This window comes from Pelophylax lessonae, assembly GCF_965119305.1.
Source record: "Pelophylax lessonae genome assembly, chromosome: 5".
NCBI lineage: Eukaryota > Metazoa > Chordata > Amphibia > Anura > Ranidae > Pelophylax > Pelophylax lessonae.
Genome location: NC_138772.1, coordinates 485842195 through 485868212, shown reverse-complemented (window position 1 = coordinate 485868212; position 26018 = coordinate 485842195). Strand labels below are relative to the sequence as shown.

Below are 26018 nucleotides of genomic sequence, written 5' to 3'. Positions count from 1 at the left end.
TCTCTCTCTCTCGCTCTCGCTCTCGCTCTCTCTCTCGCTCTCCTCTCCTCTCCTCGCTCTCCTCTCCTCTCCTCGCTCTCCTCTCCTCTCCTCGCTCTCCTCTCCTCTCCTCGCTCTCCTCTCCTCTCCTCGCTCTCCTCTCCTCTCCTCTCCTCTCCTCTCCTCTCCTCGCTCTCCTCTCCTCGCTCTCCTCTCCTCTCCTCTCCTCTCCTCGCTCTCCTCTCCTCGCTCTCCTCTCCTCTCCTCTCCTCGCTCTCCTCCTCTCTCCCTTCCCTACAGCCAAGGTATGACCTTTTGAGTTCTCCTCAACAATTGATTTAACCATTGCAGTGTGAGTTTTTAACACGTGACTGGCACTCTTCTTCTTCGCTGTACTCACTGGGACCTTGTTCCAATATTCCCCTTTCAGGGAAAATCCACAGGTCTTAAGGTGAAATTCCTCAGAAAGTTACATTAACTTGTCTCCTCCTCCTATCCTGTATCGGGGGAATTTCCTAGTAATACCATTAGAAATCCTACTCCTTTCCCAGAGGAGAAGGTTACGACCTTCACGGAAAGTTTTACTTGATCCTAAAAAATGATGTTGTTGGTAACTGGTAAGGTTACAGTGGGGTCTCTTTTGTCCCTCTGGTTCTGGGGTTCTTCTGCACCAGTTTGGTTTTTGATACATCATCATCCCTGCCCTCCCTTTCTTGTGTGGGTGTTTTAATTGCCCTACCTTCTACTTTTAAAAGCTAAGTTCACCTTAAAAATAATAAATGCACCCATATTTGCAGGAAATAAATGTGTATTTATTTATTCACTGGAGTCTGCCAAGGATTGCACCTGTGATCTGTGGATCCCTCAGCGACTTATTATTGGACTATTGCATTATTGGACTAAACTGGATTAAATGGTGAAAAAAAAAAATGACCTTAAAGGTACATAGTGTGGATGTTCTGTAGCACAATGTTTCTTGGATAACATTACCACTTATGTTGAAAAATGGGTCGTTTTTTTTTTTCAGCCATGAGACAAAAATGAGGGTGGGGATAAGCATTATGGATTCACAAGTTGCCCAGTTGTAAAGCATTGGATTGTTCCTTTTTTCTGAATCTGTCACCCATTTTGCTTCCTGATACATGTAACAGTAAATTTGCATCCGAGGTTTCTCATCTTGCAATGGGAGTATGGTACGAGCAATATAGAAATGCAATAACATAAAACAAACCATGCACGGTGAGATCTTCTAATTATGTTCCTATAGATGTCATTACTCCTATCTTTATGGTGATCCTGAAATTGGGCCCGTAAAAAAACACAATCTCACATTCTCTGGCAGCGCAGCCATGACAAGAGATCCACAGTGTAAGAAACTTGCAATGGATTACATAATCAATTGCAGAATTTAATTTATTAGCAGCTCCTAAATTGTCACATGCATTATGGTCCCTGTACCCATTAAATTTTCTTTTGTGAATAATTAAAGTCCCATGTCTGAAAAACATTGACCATATTAAGGCCCAATAAAAGCTTCAGAAGAAATGCCTTGTTTATATTTGGCAAGACCATAAGCTCTCCCTGTCTTAGAATACATTTTCTTTGTAAATCAGCCCCTGCATGAGGAGAAAATCTTGTGGCCTGATCTATGCTACAGGGAAGAGACTTCTTCATTGCGTGGAAGCAGCAGTCTCTCTACAGTTTTCCGATACCTACCCCTGCCGATTTACAGCTGTAGCCCAGCCCGAAGCAGGGAGTCTGAGATTTCCGACTGCTTTGCTCTAACTTAGACTACGCACTACAGTGTGCAGAGGAACCCCTGGGCCGCCTTGTCCTGGTGATCCCTATCACTCTCATTTCTTGTCCTGTGTTATGGGGATTGAAAGTGAAATCTCCCCGGTGTCTTGGACAAAATGAAAAACCTGATGGAAGCTTTAATTGCTCCACAGTCCACATCCATACTGATTATTGCATTGATCATACACATTAGCTGTCTGAGACATTCCAAGTACGGGCCTCTCCCATGTCATTCAGGGGAGATCTTACCTGTGGGGAAATCTCTACATCTCGGACCATGCCCGGTTTAGCCCGTAGTGTAAACACATTAGCGTAAGTGATCGCTTTACATAAGATTAATGAACAGTTTATCCCGATTCCTAGCAGACTTCATGTCTTGCATGGTGCAGTATTTTCACAGAAAACTCAGGATAACATAGTTGTACTTACAAAAAGTGTAAATCTTCCCCCCCCCCTTTTTTTTCTCCCCCTCCCCTTCTATTTTCTTCTTCTAGTTCTTCTTTCAATCTATCCTGTACGCTTTCTCACTCACTACTTCCCAACGAGTCTTTTCTGTGTACTGGGCAACTCCCCTAGTTGAAAGCCCCTACGGGCTCCCCTCACCCAAGGCCGGTAAAAATTAGGGTAGTCTTAATCAACCTGTTTTTTTTTTTTTTTTTCCCCTTCGCCTCCAATGGTACCGCTGTGGTCCATGCTCTGGATTTTCTTGCACTCCCCAGCTTATTGAGTACGCCTAATTGCTACGACTCATCGTTTATTCTGAGCATATCCAGTCAAGGTGGTTGGGTCTACTCCTAAGAAGTATCAGTTTCCTGCTCCCTACCCAGACAAATGGTTTAGACCAGGCATGTCCAACCTGCGGCCCGGAACCACAGGCAATGCGGCCCACTACCCCCTGACAACTTTTTTTTTTGCTGGGGAGAAAGGAAGTCGGGTCGGGGCATGGCCACAGCGGCTTCCAACTAACGGTAGGCAGAGGCTGCCTCGGGGGGGCGAGCATGTACAGTGTTTCTGACTCCTACCACCAGGACCACTTCAAATCACTGAAGTGGTCATGGTGGTTAGAGTGTTCCTTTATTATCTCTCAGAAGAAGTAAACCTCTGTATACTGATTCAATTTAATTTGATCGTCCTCTAGTTGTGTTAAATTAGTGCGGGGGGGGGGGGCGCGGCGACACGGGAAGGGTGTGGCAGCGTTGTATTATTTATATGTCTTAACTATAGTATATATTTTATATGTGGCCCGAGAAAATTTCTCTACACTCAATGTGGCCCAGAGAAGCCAAAATGTTGGACACCCATGGTTTAGACCTTATACTTTGTACTCGTGCTAAGCATTTTGTTCTTTTTTTTGTTCCTTTCGTTATTTATGTATTTGTAATTGCTCACAAGTTGCAATTTTTTGTCTGCACTTTGTTTTACCTTCAATAAAAAATTTTAATGGGAAAAAAAAAATGTGTAAATCATCTGTCGGGTACAAGGTAGGATGATCTTTTTTACCCAAAACAGCATGCATTCTTCATGTCATGGACTCGGCAAAGTGTTGGAAATGTTCCTTTAAGGTAGGGTAGGGGTCTCCAAACTTTCTAAAGATAAAGCGCCAGTATAACATCCTTCAAATGATGGGGGGGGGGGGGGCGCAGAGTGTCACTGGGAGTAAATAGTGTTCCCTCTTTGGTATTTGGGGGAGGATTCGTGTCCCATCATTCCTGTGAATATGTTCCTGTATCAACATCTAAAGCTTATAGCATATTAAAGGCCCCTGTCAACAGGTTTTGGCTATGTTTTAATAGGTGAATTCAGCATTTGACAACCGTTGGAGACTTGTGAGATCATTCAGTTTGATGGGTGCATTTGACCTGCAGTTGAGACCTACCTGAACTACATTTGACCTCCTCCTTAGCTTCATTTTTATTCCCATTGACCTTTATGTGAATATGAGCAGTTCTGACACAAAAGCCCATTGACACAAGCCGTAATGATAATCATGTAGCTCAGGGGTCTTCAAACCTAAACAAAGGGCTAGTTTATTGTCCTTCATACTTTAAGGGGGCCGGAGTGTGGACAGTGGGAGTGGAAATGTTCCTGGCATCACTGGGAGTAAACATGGCCACATTTGGTATTAGGGGAAGGAGTAGTGCCCCATCGTTGGTATCATTGGGGGGGAGCAGTGACCCATTGTTTGTGTCAGTGGGAGAAATGGTGGCTCATTGTTGGTGTCAGTGGGAGAAATGGTGGCTCATTGTTGGTGTCAGTGGGAGAAATGGTGGCTCGTTGGTTTCAGTGGGAGAAATGGTGGCTCATTGTTTGTGTCAGTGGGAGAAATGGTGGCTCATTGTTGGTGTCAGTGGGAGAAATGGTGGCTCATTGTTGGTGTCAGTGGGAGAATTGGTGGCTCATTGCTGTCAGCTGGCAGAATAGTTTTTCATATCATTGCGAGGAATAGTGCCCCAACGAATAAAGGTAAGCAAAGGGCCGCAGTTTGGAGACCACTGATGTAGATTAATGCGTTCTTACATCACTTTTACCTTAGAAGTTGCTCCTGACCCTTCTGCTTTTTCTTTCAGGTATGCCGTCATCGCTTTTGGCTGTGCCAGCTGCCCAAAGCTGACATGTGGTCGAGATGGCTGTGGAACAGAGTTCTGCTACCACTGCAAACAGATCTGGCACCCTAACCAGACATGTGACGCTGCACGCCAAGAACGAGCTCAAAGCTTGCGCCTGAGGACAATCCGCTCATCATCTCTCAGTTACAGCCAAGAATCTGGAGCTGCAGGTATCTCCTCATAGGTTTTTATCTTGATCAAGTCATTGCCTTGGAAGATGACAGTTCTTCCAGGAACGTCTAAAATGAGATCAGTTCTTTATGTAGGATTGTTTCATACAATGACTTGCTTTGTCAGTTCTCTTCGCTTTCCCTGTGAATGTAAACGTTTCTGATAATCGGCTTGGTGGCAGGCAGTGTAAAGTTATCCCCTTATTGCACATCGTTCTGGCACTGAGCCCAGAATGCCAGCACAATCTTCCTTCTGTAAGATATCTGTGATTGGATGCTTGGACACTCGTAGGTTGCAGAAGCTCATTTGATGCAGCCTGCATTTTACTAATCGTGTGTTACTGTCGGTTGGGTGAGCAATAATTAGTTTATTCTTCATAAAGCAAGAAAGGCTTCCTGGCATGAAAAAAGCAAGGCAAAGCAGTACAAAAACATACTGCATTTGACTTGTTTTTGAGTCTAGTACCCGTTCATATAAACTGAAAAACTGACCAAACATATTATGCATTTACCCACATTTTTCCCTGCATAATATATAAATGATTGTGTTGATGGGAACAGAGTAGGCGGCATAAGGTACTTGGATCATTCAGGATGCATTACCTGCTGTCCTGTTCATCTTTCTGCCATAACCGTGAATAGAGGGTTAATTAATTTATTACGTGAAAAGATGATCTTCTGACAATCTGGACAATCATTTCTGAACAATGATATTTAGTTTTAGGTTTTTATCTGTGTATGGTGTGCTGTGTATGATGGGAGGCTGATATCTGCTCTAATGTCAAGTTGTCTGGTTGTTAAACGGTTACAGTGTTTAAACCAGCCATAGATGGTTTGAATCTTGGCCAGTTCTGCTGGGACCGTCCGAGATTCGAACCATCTATAGGCAGTCTGATTGTACCCAGTCTGATTGTTGTACAACGTACAACCATCCTATTGGTTTTTCATGCGATTATTGCCAGCAGCTGTAGCCGTAGCCGTGTAACACTAGGACAAGAATGGAGGGGAAATCTCACAGATCTCTATAAAAATCTAGCAGATGTTATAACATTTCCCTGTGCTATCCAAAACTAAAACAAAAAAGTCTGGTACTGGTAAGCAAAGCAATGGCAGGCTGTGTGGTCACCCTTCAGGACACCCAAAAGAGAATTAGGAAAAGCCCATATATTAGACCAGGGCTCGACAAACCCCGGGCGCCAGGTCACATTGGCGACTAGAATTAGTGACCTGGCACCTGGGGTGCCCTGCAGGAGGTGTCCTGTCCCTTTTGCGCCCCCTCCTCCCCGAGTGCACGGACTACCGCGCACCGTCTGAAAATTGAGGCCCCGGCTTTTCGGCCGCCTTCTGTGAGATGAAAGAGTCTTCCAACGGGGAACTGGCGCCCTCTTGTGGTGGCCGGGAGTTTCACAAGCAGTCACTAATGACTGTTTCCACTGCCTGTTCTCAATGCCTGCCTATCTCCTTCCCAAGAGGAGATGAGATGCAAGTTTTTACAAGCTTCATCTCCCTGTCCACTTACCTTTGCTTAAAGGTAAGTGGACAGGGAGTGTGGTTATTATTATTTATTTATTTTTTATATTATTTAAAAAATAATAATTTTTTTTTTTTTTTCAATTATTGGAAAAATATATATATATTTTTTTTATCATCTCCCTGCCATGCCACAGCCACACAGCCAAAGGCCCATTTCACACAGGCTCTCTGATCAGGTCGACCTGATCGAACCCTTCAGTCTCCTCTATGGAGCGGTAATCTGCCGCCATCTGATCCTGTCCGCCAAAAACTGACGGATGGTGGTTCTATTTTCTATCCATCCCCTGGATCGGATCAGATGGAAACAGACAGATGGTCTGTTTCTATCCGATTGCCCTATAGAGGAGAGCGGGGTTCTAGTCGTATCTATGTGTAAATTTAGTATCAGTTTTTTTTTTTTAAATAAAGATTGGTTAGTTTAAAAAAAAAAAAAAAAACTGGCTCCTAACTTTTTTAGCTGGCTCCTAGATTTCAGGCAAATTTTTCAAGCCCTGTATTAGACAATGGGGTTGATTTACTAAAACTAGTGCACTCAGAATCTAGGCTTCCAACTTCAGCTTGCTAAATTAAAGGAGTTACCTAATTGAATGTTTTATATAATTATAATGTTGTACCAACATCCCTAGTCATGATACAAAAAAAACAAGGAGTTATGTGAAAGCCCTGGTGTGAGGATCTAACACAAAATGCCGTGTCTTAGATAATGGGAAAGAGAATAGAATGAAGAGATGAAACAGAAAATGAGAAAAACAGAAAACCTGGGAGTGAAATTATCACTCGCCAGAAAAGAAAGAAGGGAAAAAGGTACAGAGGGGAAGAAGATGATATAAGGTAGCGAGGAAAAAGAAAAAAAAGGAAGAAAAAAGAAAGAGGGGGAGAGGGGGGGGGGGGGGGAAGAGTTGTAAAGTCAGAAGGTTTTTTTATCTAAAAGCGGAAGTCCAGCCTAATACCTTAAATTCTCCCCTACAATTATTAATGTGAGCGGAGTTCAGCCTTATGTGTTATAATGAAAGAATCCCAGTTTTTCTACCTGTATCTTGCAGTTTTCAGTGCTGTCACATGACTTCAATTCCTCTTTCTGAGTACAAGAGCAGCAAGTGGGTGTGGTTACTGAAAGATAGTGACATCACTTCCAGGAAGGGGTGCTGTTCTTGTGTAGCCAGTGGGCGTATACAGGATGGAAGGAGCTGATCATAGATTCCCGCCCAGTAATCTCTCATTAGTAAGGCTGCATAGTACTTCCTAATTCATGAAAAAATGAAGAAATAAAAGAAGCCCCATCCACTGTTCAGCCTGAGAAATGGAAGTGTGCATGGCTAGTGTCAGAGCTCCTAAGTTTTGTTGTGAGTGTGACGTGACTTTTTCTCTTTGTTTTCTCTAGCGGATGACATTAAACCGTGCCCAAGATGTGCTGCTTATATCATAAAAATGAATGATGGGAGCTGTAACCACATGACGTGTGCTGTGTGCGGCTGCGAGTTCTGCTGGCTCTGCATGAAAGAGATCTCAGACCTTCATTATCTAAGGTGAGTACAGATGGATCGCATAATGCAGCGTCCACACATCACACATTTAAACTCTGTTTTTTATGGTGATATGTGATATGGTTCTGTGATATAATGAAGAAAAGGGGAAGATGGAATTCTTTGCATTACATTTAAGAATGATCAAACACACAAAAAAAACAAGCCTGTTCATGACAACAGCATGTTTTGGGTTTGGTATTGAACATGCCTGTGCTTAGTGCCAACTTTAAAGGGTAACTCCACTTACGAAGGGAAAAAAATTTTTAAATAAAATAGCGTATACAATTGCGACACAAGTCATATTGTAATTTGAATGCTATTAAAAAGGACCTTTCCTTTTCAATCTGCAGAAGCTGTAATTTTCTGTAAAATGCAATGCAATATGGCTACCTGGAGCTGTTCTGTACACAGAATGTAAACTGACCACACCCCAGAAACATAATTTCCTGCTTGTTTGATTGGCTCACTGATTTTCCCAGAAGTCTGCACTAAGATACAAGTCAGATTTCAGGCATCCCCTGCAACATAAATGTCATTTTTGGTGAGATACTCCCAATAAGAAATCATGTCTAAAAGGATGCAGACCCAGCATCTTCCTCATTAGAGTCCTGCAGTGCAGCAGCTGATTGATAATTATGAAACCGCTCACATAAGATCCATTTACCACATGGATACAGAAGTTAGTAATCTGCAACAAAGTTTGTTAAAGTCCTTGCAATGTACAGAGATCACCCGTAGGGGAATGTTTTTTTCTCAACAAAAGTGGAGTTACTCTTTAACTCTTAAATATATCAATATAATAAACATAACAACCATCTTTCTTTTTTCTTTTCTTTACGTTATGGCTCCATTCACACGATTTCCTTCAGTGCTGTTTGTATGCTGTCAATATTGAAATAAAGGAATGAATAAAGTGATTGCTGTTTGGAGAGCACCTTGCTGCAGTGTAAAGCTACTTCTTTCTGTTCCTGTATTCGTGGCGACAAGCCAGACGGGCACCTAGAGGGGAGAACTGTGTCGGATCTCATGTGTCACTTGCCTGGAGCGGGGGTTTGCTGCAATTGGTTCATAAATTAATTAAAAACAAGGGCTACGACTTGTCATGCAACTTTGATTACCTAGTCGCATGACAAGTAGCAGCCCATTGCCGCACAAGTCATTGTGAATGGAGCCTTGTATATGGGGGAAAAAAAAAACACAATTTCTTATAACAAAACATAACAGAGTCCCATTGTTTGTCGGATTGATGGGTTCTGTGGACCTAGACTTTTTTTTTTTTGGTCACTTGGAGATGCTGTTCAGTGCAATATCCAATGAATTTATTGTAAAAAAAAAAAAATAAAATAGACAAACAGTACCATTACTGTTGCCTAATCTCATAAAAAGTACATAATTTATGCTCGAAATATGTTACAGCAAAGTATAAAGAAAATTCAAAAGTTAAACGTCACAATTGACCATCACACATAATTTTACTGTCCATAACTCTAGGACTCATATACTGCAAAAAAAAATTATATATATATATTTTCTTTTTTCTTGCTAGAGTGAAGATTGTCTTACAAGCTGATGTAATTAGAGAACGTTGGCGAGCGCACTCCCCTCAATGTTGAATAGTTTTTTTTTTATTGTTTTGCAGGAAGAGCAGCAAAATGAAAATGTATTTAAAATAATTAATTCGTTTTTTATATTGCTCGTCTAGAAAAAAATCTGAAAAGACTAAAAAGTGCTCATAGATATGCAATCATTTCCCAACCGGATCGCTGTTGGCTAGATTAGGCAATGGTCATCTCATATCTATATCTAAAACTCGTAAAAGAGAAGTATGGCTTTCCAAAAAACACATTTTCATAGACTCTGCAGTCACCTCTGATCGCTCAGTTCTCCCCTCCACTTCGACTGATAGTCATGGCTCTCTCCTCCCCCCTCCAGCGCTCAGAGTGACGGAGAGAAGCTTATTTATCTTCCTATTCACTCACTCTCCACTCATAGGCTGGGGGGAGGGACAAGCTACACAAAAATGGCAACCATTCCAATTTATTATTCTTATACAGGATTTATATAGTGCTAACAATTTGCACAGCTCTTTACAATGTGCGGGCAGGCAGTACAGTTACAATACTGTTCAGTACAGGAGGAATCGGAGGACACTGCTCATTAGATTTTACAATCTAGGACAGTGATGCCGAACCTTGGCACCCCAGATGTTTTGGAACTACATTTCCCATAATGCTCCACTACACTGCAGAGTGCATGAGCATCATGGGAAATGTAGTTCCAAAATATTTGGGGTGCCAAGGTTCGCCATCACTGATCTAGGAGATTATAACAAGCTTTTAGAATACATTTCACTTGGAAGGGTTTTGCGTGGAGCAGACAAGTTCTGCTGGTAAGTGCGCTCAGTTTTTCCAAGCACACTTTCAAGGTAGCCAGCAAAAATAAAAATAAAAAGGGGGGGGGGAGTACAAGACTTGTCAGTGTTAACTGCAGTAAAAAATCTGCCAGGCAGAACTGTGCTGTGTGCCAGAGCTTTTACATTTAGAGTGAAGGCCTAAAACAGGCTGTTTGGGGTAAAAAGTCATCTTTTTTTTTTTTTTTTTTTTTTTACAACGCTGTCACCTTTTATAAGTCCTTGTCCTCTGTGTAATGGCAGCCACCTTTTACTGGCTGACACTTGGCAGCTCTTGTTTATAGCATTTCCTCTGCAGTGTCCTGTAAGACAATTACGGCTTTGGAGGCTCAGAATAGAAATTGTAAAATGCGGCGACTATTTTCAGACTGTGTGTTTTGTCACGAGTTCAAAGCCAGCCACCCAAGATTCCATCTTCAGACAGCGCAAGAATGCAATTTTCTAAATTTGCTGCCTGTACTTTTGAAATGAAGGAGTCATAAAATGTATTAGAAGTATACGGAAATTCTTGTGGGCGATATTTCAGCAATAAAGTAACAACGTTAACGGGCCGGTTCACACCATGTCCCCATCAAAATCACACAGGATTGCGCTGTGCATTTCTGTGCAATTCACATGCAGTTCTGTGCGGTGCAGTCTCAGCCCATTTATTTTGAATGTGCTAAAATCGCACTGAACCTGTAAGCCATCATCAGATCCTGGGTGAAATGCTTGGATCCTGCTCCTCAATATACTGCCCATATATCGTACGTGCAGGAATTTATTAAAAAAAACGATGGTAATCAAATACCACCAAAAAAAAAAAAGCTGTATTTGTGTGAAAAAATGATATACATTTATTTTGGGTACGGCGTTGAATGACCACGCAATTACCAGTTAAATTAGCGAAGTGCTAAATAGCAAATTATAGCCTGGTAATGGAGGGGATAAAACCTTCCCGGAGCTGAAGTGGTTAAATGTGGTATCTTTGTGTAAAATGCATGAAGACTTTTATGTACCGTTCCAGAGTTGGGGATTGTTGACATTGTATTTAAAGTGAAAACGTTTTTCTTGCAAAGATTTTTAGATTACAAGTATCTAGTACTTCTGTTTCCGCCACCTACTTCTGGCTGCTGTATTCACACTTGTCATTGTTGTGTCCCTCAGCCCTTCAGGATGTACGTTTTGGGGGAAGAAGCCATGGAGTAGGAAGAAGAAGATCCTTTGGCAGCTGGGAACCCTTGTTGGGGCCCCTGTAGGCATTGCCTTGATAGCTGGGATCGCCATTCCCGCAATGATCATCGGAATACCGGTGTATGTGGGACGGAAGGTAAATACTTTTATCCTGATTGTAAGACTGTGTATATTGTGTGAGTGATACGTGTAGAATTACTTACCAAGGCAAAGTGTAGTAATCTATTTCAGCCAATCAGAATTCAAATGGCAGCTGCTATTTTCCAAGGTGGGATTAACTCAGACTATGAACAACAAACTGTTCTTCCTTTTGTGCATCCACCAAAAAAGTTAAAATCTAGCCGCTGTTAGGATTTACCAAAAAAAAAAGATAATTTCCTACAGAAACCGTGTATGTGTTCTACTTATAAGTGAAGAATGTCCTCATATTTTCCAGATTATCTCCTGTGAAAAACCGTGGTTTAAGTACTCTGATTATTATTATAACTCTGAATAAGGCAGGTAAAACATCTCTGTACAGTTAAATGTGGAAGTTAAACCCCACAATTACTCTGTGCCTTGCAGGATAGTGCCAATGGGCCCTATTCAGGGGTTGATAATAGCCAGAGCACATGAGTCATTGTTTTTGATAAGAGGTAATCTGGAAAATATGAGATTGAGAGCCCCAGCCGCCACTAATAAGTATTAAACATTTCTGTTGGATATTGTCTTTTTTAAGTAAATCCTAATAAAAGCTAGGTTTTACCCAGTGGCCTTTTTTGTGCGTGGAAATGCGCACCCTAGTTGTTCTATAAGCATTGCATTGCAAATGACGTGGCTGTGTGGGTAGAACCCCGCCAAGCTGCGCTATTTTTGAATTGTGACAGCAGGTGCGGGGAAAACATCCCTGGTTGCTGTCACAGGGAAGGAGGACGATCCAGGGGGTTGAGGAGGCAGTTGCTGAACATGTTACATGTTACACCCTAAATACGGGAATAACATGTTCACAAAGGTGAACTTACCCTTTAAAGCTCAAGGTCATGGTTTAAGATTTAATTTCCTGTATTCTACATTTTCTCAGCTATTCACCTAAAGTGTATGTATAGCTAAAACCATTTTTTTATTTTATTTTTTGGCCAGAGTAGGAATTTGTTAAAACCCCATCATTTTATTTTTCTATCTGTCTCATTGAGGAGCATTTCCCTTCACTTCCTGTCCTGGAGACACAACAGAAGGTGAGGGGAAATTCTCCACTTGTTAGAGGTCACCGGAAAAGGTTGGTTCTGTTGGAATATTTCCCCTCGCCTTTAGTGGCAACTCCAAAATGTAGAAATTTTGACACCGCCTGCCGCACTCACCTATTCCGGGCAATGGGCCTGTGCTGCAACGGCGAGTCAAACTTTGTACGTTACTGGTCAAGAAAATAAATAAAGCATTCATTAAGCAGCAGCATTGCATCCTTAACTCCTGATGGTGGCTGCTTATCCGCACTCTGAAAAGTGATCCTAATCGAAAAATGGACAAGTGGGAACTTGACCTAACCTCACTTTAACTGCTAGTCATGCCACAGTTTCTGCCGTAGAAGGGTGAGACTTGGTGTGACTGACCACAATGCAGCTTGGTGGGAGTGACTGGCGGCAACACTGGAAAAGGCCGACAGCATTGTTGTGGAACTGAAACCGCTGCATACAATGTTGTGTACAATGTTTGAGGAAGTGAGGTCAGCATAATGAAAGTGGCTCAATAAGTATGTTTAGTGCTAAAACTATAAAACTATGGCTAAAAAGTAGAAAGCACTTTGTTCATTAAAAGTGAAGTAATCCTAGTTAGATTTTCATATTTGACTGTACATACACTTCTAACACTTCTAGAAGTTTGCTGCTTGTTGTACCAATGTTACACTTTGCCAGCCAACATATTCCAGGGGAGCAGATAGTCCATTTCCCCCCAGTAGAGCTCTGACAGGGGGTTGTAATGTATAGAGACTGATTATTGAGCGATCCTTCAAAATCACAGCTCTTGTTTAGCAGTTTGTCCTCTAACCTTCATAGGTGCCTTTACCCTCCTATCCATATCTATAGACAGGTGCACCCTTAAGGCCTCGTTCAAAGGGGCATACTACAGTGTATGCCTGTGTGAGGGCCATGCTTACCCGCATGGAGATGCACAGGTGTTCAGGCAGTGTCATTGATGTCAACTGGGACACCGCCACTGCTCACAAGTTTGTCTTTCGAAAAAAAAAAAAAAAATTTTCATACAGAGGAATGAGGAACAATGAAAAGCAAATATCACGGTGCACATAAGAATGTCTGTTACATCAGGATAAAAAAAGACACCGAACAATATGTAACATTGGTCAAAATTCTAGGTTACAATAAGAGATATGCATGAAAGTCACAGTGCTCAGTATTACAGCATTTAACATATGAGCGAGAAAAAAAGAGTTTGCTCCCAATTTGACATCCATGCGGGTGTATGACGCTAAACGCACACTGTTCAGTTTGGGAGCAGCAGCTGTGCCTGTGTGGCTGCTGTGTTTCAATTGACATCAGTGGGACTGACTGCACAGGGATGAATGGAACACCTGTGCATTCACATGTGGGTAAATGCGTCCCTAGCACCGGTATACACTGTAGCACACCCCATGTGAATGACGAGAATATGTCTTCTAGTACAAGTATAAAGTGATTCCGTATTTCCTATAGGTCATATTCCATGCAACATTCCGGAGCGTTAACTGATAAGATGTACAAAGATTATTAACATAATATTGTGCTGATCAGCAGGAAGTTCACAAATTTCTGAGAATACCACAGAGTTTCATCACACACTGCACAAAGTGCTTTCAAATGCTTTTTAGCATAGCTTTGCGCTGTGGCAGTATTGTAGCCAATGAGGTTTATCCGAGGCGTGATTTTTGCTAAGAAAAAAAAATGCTTTTTAGCATATTATGCTGTTTATATAATGTCTTGTAATAAAAGTAAATTAGTGTATTTGTGGTAATGTGTTTTTCTCCTTTCTTACCTGCTGGTATCATTTAGGCCTCATTCACACAGGCAAAAGCTGTGTTTGCCTGCATGGGATGTACACTACAGGTGTTTGTACACTTCCTTGCAGGCAGATGCAAATATGATGCAGCAGACACAGGCGCTGCTCCCAATTTGACAGCCAGTATGGCACAGGTGCATTGCCCCCGAACGCACACTGCTTCCAGGGCTGCACACCAGCTCTCACACAGTGGTCAAATTGGAAGCAGCGGCTGTGTCCATGCAGCTTCTGCATCCCAATTGACATGATTACTACCTGCATTGGGTTTACCTGTGGGCAAATGCAGCCCCTTGCATTGGTGTATCCTTTTAGTACGCCCGTGTGAACCAGGGCTTGCATTTGGTCACTAGATGCGTTAACAGTATTGTAGGTACGTTCCGGGTCAGCCTTCCTGTAAGTAAACAGAATGTAAGAGAATCTGTCATTGCATCCTATTTTACAGCAGTGCTTGGGAGCTGATATTGACTGGGATCCCCCAAACTTGGTCAGGTAGTCTCCACTTTTTTTTCTGAGTTTTTGTGCCCTTACGCGCCCCCATACCCTTACATTATCCTTTTGGGGTTCCTCTTTAAAGAGGAGTTCCAGTATGTAAAAAAATAAAAATAAATTAAAAGTCAGCAGCTACAAATACTGTAGCTATTGACTTTTAATGTAAGAAAACTTACCTGTCCAGGGATCCCGCAATGTCGGCACCCGTAGCCAATTTGTCATTCGACTTTGTGTGCAGGCGCCGGTAACTGTAGTAAGGGAAACAGAAAGTGAAGCAGCTGGGGGGCAGGGGGGGGGTTGAAGGAGAAGGAGCTGAAGATGACATAGATCGGCGATTTTACCCGGAAGTGGGAGCAGGTACCTGTCAAAACCAGGTATCCCCCCCCCCCCCCCTCAAAAAAAGTGCCAAATGTGGCAGTGGAAAGAGGAAGGGTGCAAACAAGCAGAGCTTCCCCTTTTGGGTGGAGCTCCGCTTTAAATTAACAGTAAAAATCTTTACACTGCTATCACTAGCACTGTTTTTCAGCTAACAATGGGATATTTAAATCCCTACAAAGTATATCCCCCTGCTGGTAAATGAATTGTAAATATGTAGGGCAAGCACACCACATCCAAAGAATGCTTTTGCAATAACTGTGTCTTCAACATATGTAGAATCCCTATAGTACAATGGGTAAAAATATCCAAGTACAGTATGTCATATCTCATCAAGCATAGTACAGCAAAAGTATTTTCTACACTGCTCCAATCTAAATCTAAATAGGTAGTGAGCACCACTCGGTCAATTAGCAGCTGATGTTCATAAATACATACAAGAACTTGGTACCCACAATAGAGCAATGAGAACAGGAGCAGAGCACGACCGTGGGGAAAGGTAGGACGAAGTCAACATTTCAGGGTGGAAAACCCAATTTCTCTTACGTCCTCCGACAGTCGCCGCCTCTTCATATTCGTCACATATGGGGTATTAGACTTTGCTCCGAAGGAGTAGCTAGGCAACAGAATATGTTAACATTAAAGCTTTTAACATATCCCACCCTCAAGGGGTGGTCCCCTCAGTCAATACCCTCCTACTTCCTGCAACCATATCTCAGTTTTAATGTCTAGCTTGTCAGGAGTGGCTGGCTCTCTCTGTGCTGGGGCTTTCTGCCCCAGACTCTTTCTTCTTTTTGGAATTTTGTTTGAGTTTTCTCTCTACCTTTACTTAGCTGTTATTTTTGTCAGCGTTAGTTCTTCTGATGAAGAGGATCATGCGGGCTGGGTCTCGGGCTGATCCCCCTGGTCGCAGGTCGTGGGTCAGTGGCTTCCCAGCCTGCCATCGAGCGTTCAGCCAGGTAACGCTCCTGGCACAGTGAACGACCCATCCCTGTTCGGTGCAGGGATGCTTGGTGAGGTGGCTACCTCACTGGACGCTGTGCGGTTTCTTAACCCCCATTTTGTGCGTCTTAAATGCGACTCTCCCTGCCTCATGTGCAGCGGCTTGTTCGCCTGTGCGGGTCCCCCATGCCATGTGAGGTAAGTGTATTTTTGTGGGGACCTGTCTGTCTGGGGGGGTGTCAGTCTGGGACTGTGTAACCTGCCTCTATTCACACTGCTTGTCTCCCTATCTCTCGGCTGCATGCTGTGGGCTGCAAGGGGGGGGGGAGCTGTGTGACACTGTGTGTGTCAGCCTGGTCAGTGTGTGAAGCTGTGTGCTGTGGGGCATGTTTTTTTGGCATGTTTGGGCATATACAGCGATCGCTGCGGCGATCTGACATGTATTCTTATACAGGGATGTCATGTGTGCATTACTGCACTGTGGAGCGGCGGTTTCGGCGCCAAACGGCGCCATTTTGCCTACACTCGCTCCGGCCGCATGTTTTACATGCATGGCGGCCATTTTCTTGTAGCCTCCATAGGCTTTCATAGAGCGCCCTGGCAGCATCACTTCCTCTTTCCAGGAACACCGATCGAGGCAGCGGCGAGGGTCTCCTCAGGTTTTATCCTTCTGTTCTTGCTATCCATTGCCTGTGTTCAGTTTGCATATCCCCTGTGGGGGTCTCATTGTGCTTGAGTGTGGTGCGGTGGGCTGCGCTTGCTTAAAGGGGCAGTTAACCCTTTATTGTCCGGCATTACAGGGGCAATGGATTCTCAGGAGGGCAAATTTCCTACCGCCTTGGTGGAAAGCCAGGGGACCGCTGTTTCCCCCCCAGGGGGGGATTTAGCCACTATTGTGGCTGGCCTTGCTGCTCAGGTACAGATGCTGGTGGCTGCTCAATCTACTAAAAGGCCCAGAGTTGCTCTTTCCTCTGATTCTGAGGGTGAAGGTGATGGGGCTGTTATGGCGGGGGCCTCCTTATCGGGGTCCCGCTCCTCCCTAGATCTAGTGGGGTCCGAGGTGGAGGCTGAAGTTGAGGGGGTTGATAATTCTCCCCCTGGCTCGCCTGAAGAGCTTGCAATCATGGATGAGTTGATTGCTTCCATAAAGCAAACGTTGCGTTTGCAGGATGAAGTGTGTCCCCCCGCCGCCTTGGCGGCTTATGGGACGCAGAGAAAACGCAGGACGCCGCAGGTTTTTCCCTGCAATGATGATTTTCAGCGCGCTGTTAAGGAACAATGGCGCAATCTGCGCAAACCTTTTGCTGTACCAAGTAGATTCAAGCTGCGTTATCCTTTCTCGCCTTCCACTGATGAAAGGTGGTGTGTGCCTCCCCCAGTGGATCACGCAATTGCGGTTTTAAACAAAGCCACTGCGATTCCTGCAGAGGATTCCCCTGTGTTCCGTGATGCCACGGATAGGAGATTGGAGTCTCTTGCCCGTCATACTTATTCTGTTACGGGTTCTATGCTTAAGGCTCTGTTTGCTTCTCTCATGGCGGCCCAGGCAATCGCAAGTTGGACGCAAATGCTTAGGCGCGTCCTAGTGGCCGATTCGGCCTCGCCGGCGACCCTGGATATGGTGGATCAAATCCACCAGGGTGTCATGTATCTGTGTTATGCGGACCTGGACCTGGTTCCGTTGGCTGCACGTGTGCACAGCGTGGCGGTGTTGTCTCGCCGCCTGGTTTGGTTAAAATGTTGGTCGGTGGACCAGTCCTCACGTAAGACCTTAGCCAATCTACCTTATGATGGGTCTCGCCTTTTTGGGGAGTCCTTGGATGTGTTGATTAAGGGGATCACCGGGGGTAAGAGCACTCTCTTGCCCCATTTCCCCTAGGCTAAGGGGGCTTCTGGGAAGAAGCATGCTAATTTTCGGCCCCCTCAGGGGTCCTTTCGTGCCTTTCGGCCGCACTACAAGGGCAAGCCGTTCAAAGGTCAAGGCTCTCAGAAGAAGCCCTGGTCTGGGAAACAGAAGTCCGGCCAATCCGGATCTGCAGCCCATAACAGTTCGGCCTGAAGGGGCGCCCTCACCCAGTTTTGGGGTGGGGGGACGCTTGCTCGGTTTTCTTCAGCCCTGGTTGGCCCGTGTGCGGGACAGATGGGTTCAGGAAATCGTTCGATCTGGTTACAAGATCGAGTTTCTCTCTCGGCCGGAGAGCAGATTTTTTCCCTCAAATCTTCAACTGTCTCCAGAGCGTTTGCGGGACCTGCACCTGGCGGTGCGGGACCTGAGGGCTCAGGGAGTGGTGGTTCCGGTGCCTCATCGGGACAGATTTCGGGGGTTTTATTCCAATCTGTTCACCGTGCCCAGAAAGGAGGGCAAGGTTCGTCCAATTCTGGACTTGAAGGCTCTGAACCGCTCTGTGTGGGTTCGCAAGTTCCGCATGGAATCCCTGCGGTCGGTGGTGGCTGCCCTGGTTCCGGGGGAATTCATGGCCTCCATCGATTTGAAGGATGCGTATCTTCACATCCCCATTTTCGAGGGTCACCAGAGGTTCCTTCGATTTGCCATTGCGGAGGATCACTACCAGTTCGTGGCGTTGCCTTTTGGTCTCGCCTCGGCTCCGCGGGTCTTCACCAAGGTGCTTGCGCCGGTTCTGGCATTATTGAGGGCCCAGGGCATTTCTGTCCTGGGGTATCTGGACGACATTCTGGTTCGGTCTGCGACCGGCCAGGGTCTGGAGAAGGACCTGTCTGTCACGATGCAAACTCTGCAGGAGTTTGGTTGGACGATAAATTTTCCAAAGTCGACACTGAGTCCGTCGGTTCGTCTTCCCTACCTGGGAATGATTCTGGACTCGGTGCAGGCGAAGGTCTTCCTGCCGGAAGACAAACTCAGAACTCTTCAGGAGGAAGTCAGGTCCCTCAGGGACGTTCCGCACTCGTCTCTCCGAACGTGCATGAGATGTCTGGGATTGATGGTCTCGGCCTTCGAGGCGATTCCCTTCGCCCAGTTTCACACGCGGGGTCTCCAAGCGGAGATCCTGTCCAGGTGGGACGGGCGACCTCAATCTCTGGATCTTCAAATCTCGTTGAGTCATCGCACCAGGAGAAACCTTCTGTGGTGGCTCCAGTCCCCGTTGGTTTCCGGGGGCAAGTCGTTTCGTCCTGTCTCGTGGACGGTGATCACCACGGATGCCAGCCTGTCGGGCTGGGGTGGTGTTCTGGGCGTTCTGTCCGCCCAGGGAACTTGGTCGGAGGGGGAGTCTTCCCTTCCGATCAACATTCTGGAATTACGTGCGATAAGTCTCTGTCTTCATCGCTGGACGGACCGGCTGCAGGGCTGCCCGGTTCGGGTGCAGACGGACAATGCCACGGCGGTTGCCTACATCAACCACCAAGGGGGCACCAGGAGTGCCCGAGCGGCTCGAGAAGTGGCCGACATTCTGTCTTGGGCCGAGACTCATGTCCCGGCGATAACGGCGGTTCACATTCCGGGGGTGGAGAACTGGCAGGCGGACTATCTGAGTCGCCAGACCCTGGATCAGGGGGAATGGTCTCTTCACCCGGCTGTTTTCCAGATGTTGTGCGCGAAGTGGGATCTTCCAGATGGGGACCTGTTCGCGTCTCGTCTCAACAACCAGGTGAGAAGGTTCGTGGCAAGGACGCGCGACCCTCGGGCAGACGCGTCGGACGCGTTAGTGGCCCCGTGGCATCAGTACAGGCTGATGTACGCGTTTCCACCGATTCAGTTGCTGTCCAGGTTCCTTCGCAGGTTACACTTGGAACGCAGCACGGTGATTCTTGTGGCACCGGACTGGCCTCGCCGGTCCTGGTACGCAGACCTCGTGAATCTGGCGGTCGACGCCCCGTGGCGTCTGCCTCTTCGAGACGATCTACTGTCTCAAGGACCGATATACCATCCTGCTTTACAGTCGCTGGCTTTGACGGCCTGGCTGTTGAGACCGAGGTCCTGAAAGAGAAGGGTCTCTCTCCAGAGGTCGTTCATACTTTGATCAACGCGAGGAAGTCTTCCTCGGGGAAGGTTTATTACCGTACTTGGAAGGCCTATTTTGCCTGGTGTGAGTCCAGGGGGTTTTCACCCCGCACGTACTCTGTTTCCCGTGTGCTGTCTTTCCTTCAAACGGGTGTTGATCAGCGTTTGGCGCTGGCTACGATAAAGGGTCAGGTGTCTGCGCTGGCCGTTCTGTTTCAACGTCCCGTGGCTTCCAACTCCTTGGTTGGCACTTTTGTTCAGGGTGTGCGGCATCTGGTTCCTCCTAGGAGGGATCCTTTGCCCCCTTGGGACTTGAATCTCGTTCTGTCTGTGTTGCAACGTGCTCCTTTTGAACAGATCAGGGAGATCTCGTTGTCTATGTTGTCCAAAAAGGTCGCCTTTTTGGTGGCGATCACTTCGGCTCGCAGAGTGTCGGAGCTGGCAGCTTTGTCCTGCAAGTCTCCGTACCTGGTTATTCATTTGGATAAGGTGGTCTTGCGACCTAATCCTTCTTTTCTTCCGAAACGAGTCTCGGACTTCCATCTTAATGAGGATATTGTCTTACCTTCGCTGTGCGCGAAGCCTAAACATCCAAAGGAGGTGAGATTGCATTCTCTGGATGTTGTTCGGGCGATAAGGGTTTACCTTAAATCGACTGAGTCTTTTCGAAAGACGGACTCCTTGTTTGTTCTTCCAGAGGGTCCTCGGAAGGGCATGGCGGCTTCGGCCTCTACCATCGCCAAATGGATCAGGCAGACCATTGAACAGGCCTATGCCTTGCAGGGGAAGGTTCCCCCTGTACCTGTGAAGGCGCACTCTACTAGATCTTTGAGTACGTCTTGGGCCTGTCGTCATGGGGCTTCTGTAGCCCAGGTGTGTAAGGCGGCGACCTGGTCGACCGTACACACGTTCACAAGATTCTACAAAGTAGATGTTCAGCCATCGGCGGATGCTTCCTTTGGCCGCAAGGTTCTTAGTGCGGCAATTCCCTAGGGTCCCTTGTTGGGGACCTCTGGCTGTTGGGATAAGTTTTGTATCCCCTGGTTTTTTGTCTTTTCCTGGGTTGTTGCTCCTGTTGAGCACTTGTTTTTCCTGTTGCCCAGCTGGTTGCCTTCCTTTGGTAAGGTTCCTTTCTTTGATGCGGAGACTGCGTTGCCTTTTCGGCGCGAATGCGTTTCCCACCCCTCATGTTTGCACTGCTTTGGGACGTCCCCATATGTGACGAATATGAAGAGGCGGCGACTGTCGGAGGACGTAAGAGAAAACGGAATTTTTGTAAAATCTTACCTGTAAAATTCCTTTCTCTGAGTCCTCCGACAGTCGCCGCCCCCGCCCCTCTTTTGGGGTTTGGTTGTATACTCTACTGCTATTCCACTAAAACTGAGATATGGTTGCAGGAAGTAGGAGGGTATTGACTGAGGGGACCACCCCTTGAGGGTGGGATATGTTAAAAGCTTTAATGTTAACATATTCTGTTGCCTAGCTACTCCTTCGGAGCAAAGTCTAATACCCCATATGTGACGAATATGAAGAGGCGGCGACTGTCGGAGGACTCAGAGAAAGGAATTTTACAGGTAAGATTTTACAAAAATTCCGTTTTCTCAAGACCATGTTGCTCTTCTATTTTAGCCATTGAGTTGCCCAATTTGATAATGAGATAATGGCAAGAATCTTACCACTGATTGTTCTAGCTTCTAGTGCACCTCCTAAGCCCGCCATAGAGCCAGCTATGACCAGGCCATGGTGGTGACTTTACTTTAGGCAGCAATGATATTATATTTGTTCATGGTTGTAGCAGTTAAAATATAATTAAGAACCTGGCAGGGACTTTGTGGCCTGATGTGTTTATTTTGGACTATAAGGGCCATTTAAAGATGCAGTCAGTGTGAGAAGGACTTTAGTTCTGATGCTAAAGGCTCAATCAATGGGTGTTAATTTGTAATGAAATCCACCCTGTGTTGGGAAATCTTTATCTTCAGTTGTTTCCTCGTGCAGTTGTAGATCGCTTAGTACCTGTTGAGTAAGAATCAAGGAGTGGCTTTGCCTTCTGTACTGTCTCAAATTCTAACCTCTTTATATGCAGCTATAAAAGTTTAGCTATACCACATTGGTGCTGTTTGTCCAAACAGTTTTACAAATCCTTTTCTAATAAAAAGAAGAAAGAAGTTGATGAGTGTAGGAGATCCGATAAAGTCTAAAGACATTACACAGCAGTCAGTTGGGTAGGTACAGCGTGGTGTGGCGGGTAGTAAGCACACACAGTCCTGATTTTCAAAGAAAAAGTTATTATAAAAATAGTTCAACCAGTACAAACAGGCCCGGTGGGGAAGCTCACCCATCTGGAGCCACTTACAACTGTGTAGCTGAGAGACAACAGTCTGAAGACTAAAGGATGCCAACAGCATCTGCCATGAGCAGCAGCGTGCGGTCCGACCGGTCCACCCAAAAGGGAAGCTTCCTGAGAAGATAGACATAGTACCTGCTCTCCCCCCTACTCCACTGGAACCTTTTTACTATCGCTCAGCACTGTCTCTGACAGATGGGGAACCTGTCCCTACACTAGCTACTCGCATAAAGCATGCAAATTCAAGGGTCAGAGTTATAAATAGACTCTGATCCGAAATGGACACCAGGGTCACATGGGGCATGAGCATCCAATCAGATCACTGCCCTGAGTGACCGAGGAAATCATAGAGAAACCCAGTTTCCATCGCTACTTCAGTTGAGCGGCACCTGCAGTGGAGAATACGGACTGCACCTGCCTACAAGCAGATCTGAGCAGATACTCTTCAGAATGATGTAGTGTGTTTATTCATTCAGTAAAGGACTGCAATTCAACTAGCCATACACAGCTTGAATTTTGCCCAACTACTGCTGAATTTGCCAGAATGTGAGCCGTTGAGTATGTTTGCACCAACCAACTTCCAGGTCCTGTTTGGGCAGCATTGAGCACAGTTAAGCTGGGCATAGATGTTAATTCTCAGCTGGTTAGGCAGGAATCGGACAAGAGTTGAACCCTGTATAGGCAGGCTGAATGATCAACTTGGGTACAACCAGCCTGCCGAATTTTACATGCGATTATTTCTAGCCGCTCTAACAGCTGGGAATGATGGGGGGTCGTTCCCGCTGAGCCATTTTGTTCTCGTGGCAGGAACACAGTGATTAAAATCTGACAGGCTTGTTGTACCCAAGTTGATTGACTTAGTCTTAGTGGCCTATAGAGACTATTCATAGCTGGATAAGTGGAGGTGGTGGCTGTTGGATTCTATTTTGATGGTTGGCTGACAGTTTTGAAATAATCAGAATGTTTTTTTCAGACGTTGCTAATGAGCCATATGAGTAGGATGTAGCTTACGGAACAGCTCATATAATGACATATAAAGTCTTTGTGTTACGTTTATCTAATACTGATATCTTGTATCTTCTCCCCAGATTCATAACCGTTATGAAGGTAAAGATATTTCAAAGCACAAGAGGAACCTGGCAATAGCGGGTGGCGTCACCTTATCCGTCATCGTTTCTCCAGTTGTTGCTGCTGTAACTGTAGGTGGGTGAACTTCAAAACCACTTTAAGGATCTTTTATTAATGCGCTTATTCTCCATACTGTCCATTTCTAGACAAAAATGTTTTTTGGTCTGGGTAGAACAGGGAAACTCTGATCTCTGTCAAGTTCCTATAGCCACCCGTTAGGGGCATTGCACTACAGTTCCACATCTGGTGACCAAACCGGTAATAAGATCATCTCTGCGGTGGGGACACAGATGGCATTTACATCCTGACAGAAGTCCTCCCTGGTATTTCCCTACTTTACTTCTGTCTGATATGTGGTGGTTGTTGGTGTAAGGGCCAGTTCACACCACATGCAGTCCAGTGTTTTTTTTTTTTTCTGCTTCAAAAACGCATGAATAGTAGGTTATATGGTTTGCAATTACATTGTTCACACCAACGCTGTCAGTTCTAGAAAGAGAAAAGTAGAACATGCTGCATTTTTTTTTCTTCGCTGGAGAGTACTGGAGCGCAGTAAAATGCATAAAAAACACACCTAAATGCACCAAAAATGCACTGGAATACACATGTCCCAATTTAAGGTTAAAAAAAGGGGCAAAAAAGCACTGGACTGCATCAAAAACGGACATGCAGAAAAGCTTCCGGACTGCGTTTCAATGGTGTAAAATGTTATTTAGCCATAAATATTAAAATCTGATTTTACAATCTCCTTTTAGAATTGGCAAAGCTGTGTAATAACCTAAAATAATCCATTTGGTTTGTATAAAGTCAGGCAGGCACTTGCTTCTACAAACAGTTGTTGGTAGACCTAAAGGCTTTGTATACTCTGTAATTTGTATGGCCAACCTTGGGGACTTTAGATTGTAAGCTCAGGAGAACATGAACTGATATGAAGCCGCAATGTTCCCTCCAAAGCAAAGAAGAATGTCTGCTAATGTATTCCTTTACTTTACCCTGAAGGTATCGGTGTCCCCATTATGCTAGCCTATGTTTACGGTGTAGTTCCCATATCACTGTGCCGGAGTGGAGGGTGCGGCGTGTCAGCCGGTAATGGTAAAGGTGTCCGTATTGAATTTGATGATGAAAATGACATCAATGTCGGTGGAGTGAACACTGCTGCAGGTGAGAGCTGTGAATCTAGAATCTGTTTTTAAAGCTCTTAGTATATTTTTTCTGTCTTTTTAAAAGATGCGATTTTAAATCTCGCATCAGCATGCGACTCGCTTATTGCTCAATTCAAAACAGACAATGACATTAATGAGAACTGGCCAGAACTAAAGTCAGGAGCCTGAGATAACATTGCATGGCGGATGTTTGCTCCTCTGTCTGGGCAGAGGGATTTCTCTTTAACCAAGTATAGGACCGGTCTTCCTCTCTTTTTTTTTTTTTTTTTCCTTTCTTTATTCTGTGATGTTTATATGTCCTGGAAATTGTATAATTCTGTTGGGTGGGTAGAATGCCATGTGATGGGGTGGATGGATTCAGGGTCGGTCAGCGTAATCTGCCCCTCTTCTCCCCTTGTCCATTCACGGAAAGCCATGTTTTTTGTGTAAAGAATACAATGCTTTTTGTGAATGGATGGGAAGAAAGGTAGGAGAGAGTGAATAATAACATCCCTTCACTGTACAATAGCCGAATTGTCAGTCGCAGCTCTGTAAATATGGCACCGTGTGTAATTCCTTCCATGGGTTATTTGTTTAGCGAGCTAAGGATACTAATCATTTACTGATTTTAATTATCCTGTTTCAAAAAAGAAATCCTAGAGTTACATTTTAAACATGCTGCATTTTATCACACAGCCCTCTAGCTCAGGGTTTCTCAACTCCTGTCCTCAGGGCCCACTAACAGGCCAGGTTTGCAAGAAAACTGAAATACATCACAGGTGATATAATTTGCTGCTCAGTGATTGCAGTATTTTAGTCTGCATCTCCCCAAGGTAATACATAAAGTCTGGCCTGTTAGTGTGCCCTCAGGACTGGAGTTGAGAAACACTGCTCTAGCTTGTAGGACCCACAATGTGCTGTATGATGTATTGTCAAACGTCAATGAGGAAATCTGGCATCCCCTGCTGGTGGTTCTAATGTATTGCAGCTCTGATGTACTGCTGGAAATTGCTTGGCTGCTCACTGTGTCGCCCTGTCTATCTCCTTCCTTATAAGGAAAGATTAGAATCCTGCCTGCCACGCGAGCTTTCATAAGGCGGAGTCCCCCCACCCAGATAAAAAATGCTGCAACTACAACTTCTAGGGAGCTGTGTAATGTGACTTTATTGCACTAGAACTTCCTGCTGTTATGTATACATGTGAACACAAACCAGTGCAAAAAAAGAGTTGCTTTCTATCCCATAATTGTTACTTATGACATTCACAAAGTTATATTTTAAAGTCCCCATATCCATGCAGAAAGTTTAGAGATTTGATGAGTGGGTAATTGCTGCGTATGTCTTCTGTATGGCAGCTGTCCGTTTAGGCTGCAGTTAAATTGGTAGATTAGCACACTTTGAT

General features: G+C 45.0%; 1 protein-coding gene across 2 annotated transcripts in view; it reads left to right on the top strand.

Moving 5' to 3' along the window:
• RNF19A (ring finger protein 19A, RBR E3 ubiquitin protein ligase) overlaps nucleotides 1-26018 on the top strand; it is a 158827-nt gene that overhangs the window by 118508 nt on the left and 14301 nt on the right. For both annotated transcript variants that reach the window (XM_082257564.1, XM_082257565.1), the window contains exons 4-8: nucleotides 4344-4552; nucleotides 7467-7611; nucleotides 11168-11330; nucleotides 23439-23553; nucleotides 24475-24636. In XM_082257564.1, coding sequence (XP_082113690.1) covers nucleotides 4344-4552; nucleotides 7467-7611; nucleotides 11168-11330; nucleotides 23439-23553; nucleotides 24475-24636 — 794 coding nt within the window. The remainder of the gene's footprint in view (nucleotides 1-4343; nucleotides 4553-7466; nucleotides 7612-11167; nucleotides 11331-23438; nucleotides 23554-24474; nucleotides 24637-26018) is intronic.